This window comes from Stegostoma tigrinum, chromosome 7 (genome assembly GCF_030684315.1).
Source record: "Stegostoma tigrinum isolate sSteTig4 chromosome 7, sSteTig4.hap1, whole genome shotgun sequence".
In the NCBI taxonomy this organism is placed as follows: Eukaryota; Metazoa; Chordata; class Chondrichthyes; order Orectolobiformes; family Stegostomatidae; genus Stegostoma; species Stegostoma tigrinum.
Window position 1 is genome coordinate 36,108,466 of NC_081360.1, and position 14,676 is coordinate 36,123,141.

Here is a 14,676-nt window from a genome sequence, read left to right on the forward strand (position 1 = left end):
CGATATGGGAAATTTTCAAAAAAAGTGCATGCTTGTATGTCAGGTGAAGCTGGATCAAACTCAGATCTACAAAGGGAGGATTCTGCTTGGGAGGGTCTGCCTATAGAACAATAAACCAGCATAAGAAACTACCCCAAATAAGAAAAGCAGGATTTGGAAAAATAAATTGTGGGAGAAGGATAGGTAAAATTAATGAATGAGCATTGAACAGAATAGGTTCAATGTAAAATACATAAAGGTTTAATTATGAGGAAGTTTCTAAATAATCACACGTCTATAACATCTAGGAATAAGCACACAGGAAATGGTGTAGATAATGTTCTGCCCTTTGCATCCTTAATTTATGTTTGTAAGCTATACTTCACCTTTTCTCATAGACACTTATTAAAAATTTATTTACATACTTCAGTGGTGTCTTATACATATATTGCACATTAATATTAGTTACAACACTACTTAATATATCTTTACACATGAATGTATGTTCTGAGCAAAAAGCTCAAATAAAGGTACTGCAAACAATTTACAAGTTTTCTTTTACCCCTTGGCTCATAATAGTCAGTAAAAAAGCATTTGCTTTCAGTAATGATTGCAGTTTATCTATACATCATAAATATGAACTTACTTTACAACATAAAAGCATAAGAACCGTCAATTGAATAATATATCAGAGATATTAGATCCTTAACTATTTACTTCTGAATATTAAAGTCCTTTTGGAGATATGGTAGACAGTCAGGTTAATAAATTGACAGTATAGAGGAAAATATGGTCCCTTCAATTACTAGCACCAATTTAATAATTATTGATTTAATTGAATTGATTCATTCTTTTCAGATTCCTGCCTCTGAGTGTGAGATTTTTAGGCAGTTTTGACATGTGGAGATCCAAACTCTGGTTTGATATCCACTGGGAATATTTGTGCCTGGAGCACATTGGTGGACCTCAACTATCATATTAGTTATGAGAGGTTATAGAACCTTCTTGCCACACAGGGTCAATCTAATAACTGGTACATAGATAATTACACTGTGGCTGGTCTGTTGACCAGCTTGAAAATCCTTCTACAGGTTCACGTTATTTCCTAAAAGAAAAAGGTGAAGTCATGAGAACAGTAACTACTACATCATTGTTTGGAAGTCTATGGTGCGATCAAAGTTTCAATCTGCAGGTTGTCCCAACATTACTGCATAATCTCATCAAGGCATTCCTTCAATTTCTTTCCGTATAAGTGTTAATAATAATTAAAATTAATCCCTTAATCGTGCAGCACTGAGGTACATAGAGCAGGTTCAACACAGATTAAATCTTGGATCTCAGTCAGCTTACTTCTGTCAAGCCAGTTACAGGAATCCTGTAATCGGGCAGAATCTCGTGACTAAACAGGAACAAAAAAGAAGTCAGCCAAACCTCTGATACCCAACTGCTGATCACCTATAGGAAACACAATTCAATTTTCCCAGTTTGAGCACTGCCCCAAGATGGTCCCTGTCTACAAAGCAGTGACTGCATTTCAAAAGGTAATTCTTCAGGTCAACTGCTCTGAACTATTTTGAAATGGTCAGATTTCATATAAATCCAAGATTCATTATGTTATATTTGAGATCTAGTTGCACAACGGTACTGTCCTTACCTCTGGGCTGGAAAGTACCGCTGTACTGAGGGGGTGCTACAATTCTGAAACAGGTTTATTATAAGTAACTTAAATATTTTAAGCTTATATTAAAGTGAACTTGAAAGGATAAATTGATAAAAGCTTCATATATTTCCAATCTGAAGCACAACATATTTATAGCACAACATGAAGACTTAGACCCATGTTAATCCATGTATCAAGATATTCCAGACTAGAAATGAGGAAGGATCTGTTTCAGACACCTTTTAATTTGATGGATGTTTGCAAACTTTGATTTAATCTTCTTATTTGGCACTTCCTAAATTTGCAATTAACTGGTGTAGTTTTTGCATGAATGTACTTATAATGAGCTCACCAACCCGAGTATGACTTTGAAACCAAAATATTGGCAGTTTTAAGAACAAAAACAAAGTTGCTGGAAAAGCTCAGCCGGTCTGGCAGCATCTGTGAAGAAAAAAATCATGATTACCGTTTCGGGTCCAATGACCCATCCTCAGAACTTATAAATTTGATGTTAAATAGTGAAATGGTACATTGTTCTACACTTAAATATTTTAAGCATATATTAAAGTGAACTTGAAAGGATAAGTTGATAAAGGCTTAATACGTTTCCAGTCTGAAGCACAACACATTTATAGCACAACATAAAGATTTAGAGAGAATATGTTAATCCATCAAGATATTCCAGACTGGAAATGAGGAAGGATCTGATTCAGACACCTTTTAATTTGGATGGATGTTTGCAAACTTTGATTTAATCTACTTAATTGGCATTTCTGAAGAAGGGACTAGACCTGAAACATCAGCTTTCCTGCTCCTCTGATGTTGCTTGGCCTGTTGTGTTCATCCAGCTCTAGACCTTGTTATCTCTATTCTACCACACTGCTAAGTTTCTACTCTACATCCAGTAGGGGAATTTCATGGAGTTTGCAAGAACAGGAAATGTGATAGGTAAGGTGACTGAATTGCGTAGAAGCTGAAATTTCAATTTCCTGGTGTTGGGTTGAAGTGTAGAGATTAAGTCAGAGACCAGCACTGTGGTTGTGACATGCCAAACCTCATACCAGGCTGTGATAGGCTCCTGTTTGTAATAAAACTGTGCTCCATTAATACTCAAGAGCATAAAACTACTTTCAATTATTACCTTCAAGTTAAAGTCAACATTGCATGAGAATCTCATAGCATTGGTCCACATTCATTTATAAACAAGAGCTCAGCCTTATGCAGTTGTGTCTGAGGTCAGCGATTTTACTTGGTGAGAGACAAGAAGAAACCGCAGATGCTGGAATCCAAGATAGACAAACAGCAGCCTGGAAGAACACAGCAAGACAAGCAGCATCTGGAGGAAATCAGCAGTTAGCTGTCAATATTACCCTTCTTCAGGACTGGAGGTGGGGGTGAGGGGAGTGCAGATAAAGGGGAAGAGAAGCAGAATGGTGATGACAGGTGGATACTGGGCTTCACCTATCACCACCATTTCGCTAACCACCCCCCACAACTCTTTATCTGCAACTCCTCCTACCTCCACATCCAGTCCTGAAGGAGGGCAAGACCAAAACATTGACATCTCCTTTCGTCCAGATGCTGCATGGCTTGCTGTGCTCTTCCAGCTTCCTGTTTATCTACCAGTGATTTTACTTATTGAACTCTGCATAATAAGGGAAAGGAGTAGGAAAGTGGGAGATTGCATGGAAACTGGCAAGAATGACTTAGTAGTAAGGAGAGTGGTAAGGAGTGTCTGGAGGCATGGGGAAATGGACAAGGGAAGAACCTGGCATTTTGGTTGTGGTGGGGTTGGTGGAATAGACAGTGCAAGTGAGAAAATGAGGGACTTAAAAGATGGTGTCAACAATGTCCACATGGGGTGCATCTCTGGATGTTGGCTGGCAAAGTTCTTATAGGGCTTCGAATTCACCCAGAACATGTCAAGTAACCCTGCTGAAAGTGATCTGAGGTAATAGTCTTTACAATGCTTTGAAGGGACAGCCAGTTGAAACTGCAAATTCAGCCACGTCACACAGACTGCAGAGTACAAAACAGGACATGTGAACAAGTCAACTCATCACTGCCTCTTGCACAAGAATGAGATGTTCTTAATTCCACTGTAACTAATGTGTGCCAACCATGAGATGTGCGAGTACATGTAGTTCTCTGACTAAACTGGTCTCCACAAATAACAATGATGCCAACATGAATAAAGTGAATTACTGTTGGGCAGGAAAGTTGTGACTGTGATGAACTGTATCCCTGCTTGTCCAGGAGGTTCTTTTACAACCCATGTGTAGCTCCAGTGGGTTGAACTTCCCCTGCTGTACGATGTACCTTGCAGTTCTATCGATTATAATTGTAACAGTGCAGGGACAAGGAAAAATCAAGAAAGAGATTCTGCCACTGGAAATGTCATGCCACTGTTAAATTTATGCCCTGTGTCTGAATTCAACCAAATTCATTTTGTCATGAAATCGGGTCTTGCAGACTGTGAGTGGTGACTCCCCAGTGCAGTTGCGACACAAGATTGCGAGGTCCCAAGCAATGCCTGCAATGGGACTTGGACTTTGTGGCCCCCTTGAAGCTTTGCTTTTTTTTTGTTACTGGTGGACATGGGTTAATGGACTACTCTGCCACAGCCTGGATTGTTGAACAGAACAGGCTTGTGAAACAGTAGGTATTGCATTTCTTGTGAAACGCTTGGCTTTGCGTCAACTTTGCCCACACTCATTTCACTTCTCCCACGGCTGATCAACAGCTGAAATCTCCCCCGCAACAAGTCTCAAAGCCCTTAAATTTTCACTCTGGGATAACACAATGCCAGAAGCATTAAAATGTGGTCACACTAGGAAGACATTTGAGAAATGCTGTGATAGAACATATATCCATATATATATTTATAGTGTTAGTGGCTGCATGGTAAATAAATATACCACCTTGCAATCTTGGAGATTTGTCTCCATGCTAGTAGTCTCAGTTCTTACTTAAATGAGCACTGTACATTCTCTCTTTAAAGTTTGCTCTGTGAATCTGACCATAAAATGCAAGACTTCCTTTGGTTTTGTTGTATTGCTAACTAAAGTATGTGAAGTCCAAAACTGTATCATATTTGTAATACATTTTATCATATTATTAGCTGCCCTTTTAAGTGGAAAGGCAATTTAAAACATAATTATTCTCCAAGGTTGACTTTAGAAATGATGTTCATAATGGTGTCCAAATGTTTGGGACACCTGTAAGCTACTAAGCCCCCTTTATTGGCCCATCTGTCTACACCAGTGGCACCATTCACTGGTGTATTATAGATTAACTCAGGAAGTTCATCCAAATTGCCATCTTTTATTCTTTTCAAGCATTCTCTAAAGTCTACCATACCTCCTCCCAACGACCTCAGTATAGCATGAGGTGCACAGCAGTCCCATTTGAAAGTGGTGTCCTCAGACAAAAGATAGACACTGACAAAGCCTTGTACAGCACATAGGCTCTTATAGCCAGCACCAGCTGCATAGTACAACCGTAACATGGACAATGCCGTCTTGATAGCTTCGTTTTCACTTGTACTAATGACAGCTGATAAATTATCATCTCTGGGCTGCAGGTCTTCATTCCACCTTGGATCTTCATGCTGATCATCAGTTGACTGAGATATAGCATTTGCATCCTGATTCTGCAGTGAACAGATGTTGATGTCTTTATACGAAAGCCCCCAGAAATATTGACCTCTCCATCTGAGAAGAAAAACAATAATATTAAATGAACAGACAACACAGTGTGGAGCTGGAGGAAACAGCAGGCCAGGCAGCATCAGAGGAGCGAGAAAATTGACGTTTTGGGTCAGGTCCCTTCTGCAGTTCTTGCTACCTCTGAATATTAAATGAAGATTGGTTACTTTGACCCAATTATGTAGAAAAAGTATATAAGAATAGGATGAGAACATCATTTTTGAGCTTGGTCACCCTTTCAATTTGATCATGACTGATGTGTATTTTAATTCAATTTACACTTCTTAGTTCTGCATTCCTGTCACTCTTGCCAAACAAAACTGGAAGTCCAAAATTATTAGATAAAGTTTTGATTTTGTTTTACAATTGTGTTTGCAACTACATAGACTATTATTTTAATTTTGTCGGAGTATTTCAGTGCAAATGAAGCAAGGGTGATGTGAGAAGACTTTTCACGCAGTGAGTTGTTACTGCATGGAATGCACTGCCTAGAAATGTGATGCAGGCAGGCTTAGTTGTGGTATTCAAGAGAGAATTGGATGGTGCGCAGGGCCACAGGGAAAAGACAGGAGATGGGCACTAGATAACAGAGCTGGTGCAGATAGTATAGGCCATATGGCTTCCTTTTGGGGCAAAATAATTCTGTGATTCTTTATGACGTCAATTTTTTTGTGGAGAAAGAGATCAGACGTGCAATATTTCCACTCTGACAAATGCACTATTGATTTCATAACGTGTTTTAATGAAATAATTTCACAAAAATTGCATCATCATTTAATACTTGCCAAACAAACACTGATCGTTAGCAAATTCCTGTCAGTACAGTGTCTTTGCTTACAAAATTAACATTTAAGTAACACTTTTAAGCTGGGCCAACACTCCAAGTTACTTCACAGAAACATCACGTAAGAAATTATACACTGCATCAAAGAAGTCAGAATGTGCATAAACAAAGAAGCATGGGTCTTAAGGAAGGTGTTAAAGGTGGAGAGAAATAAAAACAAAACTGTTTCTCTCTTTAAATAAGATCTGACCCTCTGATCAATTCGAGTATTTTCTGTTTACATTTCAGATTTCCAACATCTATAATGTCTTGAGTTTATTGGTGTTTGAACTGAACATACGGAAAAAACATCCACAGGTCTCTGGTCTTGAGAATTGCAGAGATTCACAATGTTCCCAAATGAAGATGTCTCTCTTCATTTTACGTTGAAATGGAAGACCTCTTATTCCAGAACTGTGACCTGGTGTTTTTGATTTACACACCTCTGAAACATTTTTTTAAGTGTCTACTCTGTCAAGCCTTAAGTTAAATTCTAGTTCTGATTAGGTCACAGGCCTGAAATATTTGCATTTGTTTCTTTCCACACAGATGATGCCAGACCAGCTGAGCTATTTCCTGCTTTTCATTTCAGAAGTTCAGAGATGTTTGGGTACTAAGAAAAATAAGCAATATGGGGCTAATGCTGGAAGGTGGAGTTTAAGTGGAATATCTGCCATTATCTTGTTTGATCGTGGACAGGCCTGAGGGGCTAAATGGTTTACTACTGCTGCAGTTTTCAATGTTCTAGTAAGTTTAAAAGTGTCTGCTTGGACCACATCATGTGCTATCAAATCTCACTCTGCTTTAACAAGAACTATCTGTTAATTCTGTGTCATTCTGAAAAGGAAACGTAACTCCCTGTCTCAATCATCTGCTGCCGTTAATAAATATTTTATTAATTCCCTGGATTTAGAATGAGAAGTGAAGGAGAGAGAGTCAGAATTTAAACATTCTATGAATTTCATGTACTAAAATGGTATTATCATTTGCACCGTGACATTGACAAGAATCCAGACAGCAGTTCTCCACAATTCATCTCAAGTGGGTAGATTCTTTGGAGGGAGGGGGAGTGAATCAAGAAAATTTTAAATATGTTCTACTTCCTACTCAGAAAAAAGCACCATGCTAACTGTTAGTATTGGTTTTATCATTGGGTTCAAAGCCACACTTGTGTCTGTTATGAGTAATATAAGGTGCATGCAGGACAAAAAGAGGGTGTATACGTAGGCGTGCAGACTAAGTGTGTGCAGTGATTACATCAAATTGCATTTCTTGTATAGCTTGACATTTAGGAATAGCAATGGAGTCAGATGTCTGGTTTGCTAAAAATAACAGGAAGAAAAATACAAACTGCAGTACTTAACAATGGATCACAGAGGAGCCAGTGTTATTATGACTGCTCAATTCATGTATAATGAAGGATTGTACACCAGACAAAACCGACTTATTTTACAAGAGCACCATCTACAGTCCTTAGTTCCACAAAACAGATTAGCATGATGTGTTGAATTTTGGCTTTATTCCTGTCACATGCATTTCTTGAGTAGCAAACATTTTATATGGTGCTTGATACTCCTTGTGAGATTTTAATTTCATTCTCTCTGCCCCACAGCTTCTGAATATTAGAAAATGTCTCAATTTGCCTATTTTTAAACTTTTTTTTGTCTATTTCAAGTGAAGCTAACATAAGGAAGTCTTTAAAGACAGAGTAGGAAATAGAAGAAAGAATTTAGGAAGGACATTGCAAAGCAAAGGGCTAAGAGACGTGCTCTAATGAATGGTGGAAAAAAGGGAAGACTACACCCTTACGAACTAGAATCAGGGTACTGGAAGTGCAAAAGAAGATATAAGGCCGATGAAGAGGCAGCAGAATACAGCGACGTGGGAATAATCTGTGGATAAGGATAAGGGTCTTACATTTAATAGATCAATGGTGGTGAGGCAGGAAGTAATGGAAGAGTGTAACGTACTGTGAATAGATAAGATGGGATTGTGGACAATTTGGGAGTTAGGGAAAAAAGATTCTAGTGGGAGAGTGGAATTGAAAGAAATCCGTATTAGTAAGAAAATGGTAGTGGGGAAATTAATGAGAGTTAAAAGCTGACAAAGAACCAGGGCCTGATTATCCAAATCCCAGCATACTATAGGAGGAAATATTTGGATGCATTGATGATCATCTTCCAAAATTCAATAGACTCCAGAGCAGTTTGTACAGATTCGAAGGTGGCAACTATTTAAAAAGTGAGAGAAGAAGCAGAGAATTACAGTCCAGTTAGCCTAATGTCAGTAGTGGGGTAAATGCTACTGTAAAAGATATGAAAATAGAACATTTGGAAAACATTGACAGGTTTGGAAAAGCCAGTATTGGTTTATAAAAGGCAAAATCATGCTTAACAAATCTGCTGGAGGTTTTACGAGGATGCAGCTAGTCCAATACTTAAGGGAGAACCAATGGATATAGTGTATTTGGATTTTCAGAAGGTTTTTGATAAGGTCCCTCATAAGAGGTTAATGGCTCTGCACGTGGGATTGTGGAAAATATAGTGGCATGAACCGAGAATTGGTAGACAGACAGGAAACAGAAAGTGGGAATAAATAGGTCTTTTTCCAAGTGGCAGACAGTGACTAGTGGGACACAGTACAATCAGTGGTTGGGCTCAGCTTTCACAGGAGACGTAAGTAATGCGGATGACGAAACCAAATGGAGTACTTCCAGGCTTGCTGACAACATAAGGCTGGGTGGGATGGTCAGAGATGAGGAGGATGCAAGGAGGCTTCAAGGTGATTTAAACAACTTGAGTTATTGGTCAAATAACATGGCAGATACAGTACCATTTGGTTAAACGAGACGTTACACACTTTAGTATGAGAAACAGAAAAGAGGAGTTTAATTTAAACGGTCACATTACTGGAAGGTGTGAGTGTACAAAGAGATGTGGGTGTTCTTGCACACCAGTTAATGAAAGTAGACAGACAGATGCAAGTAGTCAGGAAGGCAAATGGAATATCGACCTTCATTGCGAGATGATTTGTATTCAAAAGGAGGGGTGTTTGGCTTACATGAAGACCACACTGGAAGTATTGTGTGCGGTTTTCCTCTTCCTACCTAAAGAAGGATTTACCTACCACAGGGAGAATGCAGCAGATCATACCTGAAGTATTGTGTGTAGTTTTACTCTTCTTGCCTAAGGAAGAATATACTTGCCATCAAGGGAGTACAACGGTGAAACTAAAGATGCAGGATTGACCTAATAGGAGAGTTTGATTTGACTGAGTCTGTGTTCACTAGAGGTTCAAAGGATGAGAGGGGAATCTGATCAAAACATATAAAATTCTAACCGAGTTGGACAGATTAGATGCAGGGAAGATGATTTTGCTGGTTGGGATGTCTGGAACCCGAGTCTCAGGATATGAGATAGGCCATTTAGGACTGAAATGAGGAAAGCCTTCTTCACTCAAAGCACTGTGAATCTGTGGAATTCTGTATCACAGAAGGCTGTGGAGGTCGAGTCACTGAATAGATTTAAGACAGGGATAGATACATTCTTATATTTTAAAGACATCAAGGGGTATGAGGAAAAGCAAGATTATGGAATTAAGATATAGCATTAGCCATGATCATCTTGAATGTCGGAGCAGGCTCGAACAGCCAAGTGGCTTACTCCCGCTCCTACGTTCCCTCAAGTTCATGGAGCATGGAGGTAGGGCAATTGGTGAAAAAAAATCCAAGAAATTCATTGGTTTTCCACATCTTAAATTTGAGGAAATTCCATGAATTTGTGCCATTCAGGCTACCCAGAGTGGTCATAAAATAGGAAAAATTATTGAGAGTGTAATCTGGGTTCTGTCACCTTGCACAGCAAGTCTGGCAATCAGAGGTCAACATGTAAATATGGAGAAGTAGGATTGAACATTGTGGAACATTGGATGTCACTCTGCATGGGTACAGGAAGTCTGGCAATCAGAGGTCAACATGTAAATATGGAGAAGGAGGATTGAACATTGTGGAACATTGGATGTCACTCTGCATGGGTACAGGAAGTCTGGCAATCAGAGGTCAACATGTAAATATGAAAAAGGGTGAAGGAACATTGTGGAACATTGGATGTCACTCTGCATGGGTACGTAGTAGAACATTGGAGTAAGAAAGCAGAACTTTTGAGATGTTGGTCCATAATAGTGACTTTGAGAAAGAGAACAGGACAGAAGGGCATAATTTAGCATCCAGCTCATTGCAAGGTCAAAAGTTGGTTATGGAATGAATTATTGGAGCAGGATTTGAATTTCATCCATGAGAAGGACTTAGACAAGTAAAGATGGCAGAAAAGTATTAGTGCGGTAGAAGAAGAAACTTAGTATGAGTGAGGAGTTGGAGGACAAAGCAGATGCTGATTATGGCTGAGAACTGAAGATCTCAACCTTTAATAAAAAATATAACTGCTCATGCTTGGTTCATTTTGGAAGGGAGAGCAAAGCAGGTGAAACAAGGGGGCTAGAGGAGCTCTTAATGAACAATGGAGCTTTCCTTTCACAGTCATATAATTATTAACGCACAGAGGAGGCCATTGGCCCCATTTTACCTGCACCAGCTCTTCAAAAGAGTGTCATTACCTCGTGCAAATACCCTGCCTTTTTCCCCTCCTTGCACACTATTTCTTTCCAAATAATCATCCAGTGTTTTCTTGAATGCCTCAACCGGCCTTTGCCACATTTCCAGGCAGAGTATTCCAAACCCGAACTACTGTACTTGCTGTGTGAAAACATTTTTCACCTCACCCTTGCTTCTTTTACACATCCCTTTCAATCTATGCCCTTCCGTTCTTGTTCCTTTTATGACCATGAACGGCTTCTCATTATCTGCGCTGTCTGGACCACTCATCATTTTGGCCACTATAAAATTTCCCACAAAACTCTCCCTCCAACATGATCCCAAACTTAACTGCAGCAAGGAAAACAGAGTAATGATTGAGATGATCAAGATCGCTTTAGTGAAGCACAAGGTTAAATATCTAGTGCTGAAAGTTGTGTGTCTGAAGGGACCTTAGTGGGCAGCAGACCTGATCAGACAACCCCCTCTCCTAATGTGACGTTAATGCAAACTGAAAAAAGGCAATCTGATCATGTCAATATTCTACCGAGATTAGTTTAAAATTACTTTTGAGTCTCTGATTAATTAGAAACCTAGAAGAAACCTGTTTGTTCATGTTTTCTGTCATCATTTTGTAGCAGGATTTTAAAAGCTCTATCCTATACTAAACTTTACATTAGTTTGGGCATCTCATGATGAAAAGCTTCACTGTTGAATATTTGACTTTGAGGCTAGAATCGTGTTACCACACTGTTACACATAATTGTACATTCCATATGTTGTATTTTGTTTTTACCTGAGACTATCTGGATCACGGGTTACAAAGGGCTGGTTGATGACCCCCATTATGGGGAGCCCAGAACTTCGGTTATATACACCAATCAGAATGGTTACACACTGGAGGCCTTTGGAGTAAATTCCATCTTTCGGCTTTTCATCAGCATATCCTTTTATGTACTGAAATGTTGAGTCTAGAGAAAAAGAACGTTTGTGTAAAAGGAACAAGAAATTTTTTCTGTTGTTACAAAGATTGGAAAATAAAACTGACAATGAAAGTCTGTCTGCTGCATAAAAAAAATGAGATACAGTTTTAACAACTAGTGTATGTTTCTTAAAATTGACCCTTTATTAGCAGTGTTCACACCAAACTTTCATTTGGTATGATAACGGAAGTTGATTATACTTGGACTTAATAGGCTTTTCTCATTTCTTGCTTCCCTTGAACTTGAATGCCCCTTTATTCTTGGTCATGTGTCTCAGGTTCATAATCATGATTTTCAAATTGGAAAATTCCTTTTAGGCAGGAGAGAAAAGTAACAGGAGATGATAGACCTACCCTCTTTTTCAGAGAAAAAGTGTAAGGTTGGAGATTGAAAGAGCTGCTGGTGTTGGAGTCAGAGATAATACAGTGTGGAGCTGGAGGAACACCAGCAGGCCTGGCAGCATCAAAGAAGTAGGAAAGCTGACGTTTTGGGTCGGGAGCCTTCTTGGGAAGGGCCCCGACCCAAAATGTCAGCTTTCCTCCTCCTCTGATGCTGCCTGGCTTGCTGTGTTCCTCCAGCTCTACACTGTGTTATTTAGTTCTAAGGTAGGTTAACTTCCATCTCTTAATTGCAGCCCTGTATCACTTAGAGAATAATGCATTTCACAACAACGCTGAAGAAAGATAGAAACACATATATTAATGTTTGAAAATCAAGTTCTAAAAGTGCATGCATTGTGTTTAACTTGTGGTTTTTGCTTTTTGTTTCCATGGATTGAATTTTCTGGATGTTCATCTCTAAAGTGGGAACAGAATGCAAGGGGATGTGGGCAGAAAATACCTGGGTCAGCCAATCCAGATGCAAGCAATAGTCAGCAATACAGTTAGTGGATGGGACAGGAAGCAAATGCCTCCTCCTAACTGAGGCCAATGAAAGCAGTTGTAATGGTCATAAATTGCTTGTTGGACAGGGCCACTGTTTAAAGCGTGATACAGGTTTCAAAAGCTGGCAGTTTCTGATCAACTGTCAGGAGGTGGGTACATAGTGGGTGTGTCTCAAGGCTGCCTCAAGACAATAGTCCTTTCCCCTGGGAGGGTCAATGCGACAAAGAGGATTCAGCACTTTGAGACTACGTGCATTTGGGGCTGTGCAGGTAGCACAGACAATGGACATAGTGCTTATGCATCAAATGGAGTTATCACCCAACAGATGTCATGGGGGCAATGGAGCAGGAGGCAACGCAATCAATTGCAATAGAATAGCCAGCTGTCTAAAAGGCAGCTAGCAGTGGGGCATAGCTGTTAACTTCTGGAGCAAGTAGTGATGGGGGGGCAACATCCTCAGCAGGATAGGTGGAAGCCTGGAAATCAACAGGGCATGAGAAAGGAAACAGGATTAAATACAAGGCATGCCAACACTAAGACATCAATCAAGCAAGTCGTTGGGCGACTGAAGATATTATTGTATCAGTGATAATGGGAACTGCAGATGCTGGAGATGCCTGAATTGGATATGTCCTCCAATATCATCCAGCAAGGATTGCTGCCATTGTAATGTTATTGTGTGCTCTCCATTTCATGAGTCTCCAGACAGGTGTAGAAGTTGAGGACAATGAGAAACTGCAAGGAGACTGCTCATCATGTAAGAGGCAAGAGAGAAGGAGGAAAAGCAAGGAAAGGTAGATGACATTGAACAGTGAACTGCTGTCTGCATGAAAAGGTATCTCCTCCTGATGCTGTCAGGACAAGAACCACTTTCTTGCTTTCGCGGTCTCCAGCATTAGATTCAGATTGGTATCAGTGAGGAAGGTGGCAGTGTGGTGGTAATGACACTGGCTAGTAACCCAGAGACCCGTGCTCTAGTGTGCTTGGAGAATTGGTTTGAATCCCACTATGGCAGTTGGTGAAATCTGAATGCAAAAAATTCTGGAATTTCCATCTAGTCTAATGAAGACCAGGTATTAGTATCAGTAGACATGACAACCATACAATCACATTGAGGATGTTCACTATCTTGTTGTGTGGAACTACTATGTTAATTAGGACAGATGTTGAATGTCTAGAAACTCAAAATCAGGCATTAATGAGTGGCTGTAGGCCATCAGCAGCGGAAGAATTGCATTCACCTATTGGAATAGGATTAGGTCATTTGGTCCATTCAACCTGCCCTACTTTCCAATATGGCTGATCAAACACTTCAGTGCCTTTAACTGAACCCACCTTAGCTGCATCTACCCTGATGGCCTTTAAGTATTTTGTAGGTTTCTATGAGATCACTGTTCATTCTTTGAAATACTAGACAGTTCAGGACCAATTTGCCCAATCTCTCTTCATTGGGCAGTCCAGCCAAGCCAGGAATGTATAGTGAACCTTTGTTGCACTCCCTCTATGACAATGCCTTTCCTGAGGTACAGAGACCAAAACTGCATTCAGTGTTCCCGGTGTGGTCTAACCAATCTCTTACACAATTGAGTACAATTCACTCCTCCTGTACTTAAATTCTCTTGCAATGAAGGCTAACATTCCATTACCTTTCAAATAGTTTGCTGCACTTACATATTAACCTTCTGAAACTCATCGACAAGGACACCCAAGCCCCTTTGTACATCCACCTCTCACCTTTTAAGAAATGCTTTGCACACCTGTTTATTCTACCTTAGTAGGTATGTTGATATTTTTCCACATTATATTCAATCTGGCATATTCTTGCATACTTAACAAACCAGTCTAAATACTCCGGCATAACAAGGTGTACAGCTGGATGAACACAGCGGGCCAAGCAGCATCTTAGGAGCAGGAAAGCTGACATTTCAGTTTTCCTCCTCCTAAGATGCTGCATGGCCTGCTGTGTTCATCCAGCTCTACACCTTGTTATCTCGGATTCTCCAGTATTTGCAGTTCCTGTTGTCTTCTGCACCTGCTTCTCATCTTATTCAC

The 14,676-nt window shown here is 39.8% G+C and overlaps 1 protein-coding gene across 3 annotated transcripts in view; it reads right to left on the bottom strand.

Moving 5' to 3' along the window:
• Positions 1 to 244: 244 nt before the first annotated feature.
• The window catches only part of LOC125454481 (inositol polyphosphate 1-phosphatase), a 71,753-nt gene continuing 57,321 nt past the window's right edge, over positions 245 to 14,676 (bottom strand). For all 3 annotated transcript variants that reach the window (XM_048535307.1, XM_048535306.1, XM_059647165.1), the window contains 2 exons: positions 11,554 to 11,728; positions 245 to 5,352 (listed from right to left, as the gene is read on the bottom strand). In XM_048535307.1, coding sequence (XP_048391264.1) covers positions 4,797 to 5,352; positions 11,554 to 11,728 — 731 coding nt within the window. In that variant the 3' untranslated portion in view covers positions 245 to 4,796. The remainder of the gene's footprint in view (positions 5,353 to 11,553; positions 11,729 to 14,676) is intronic.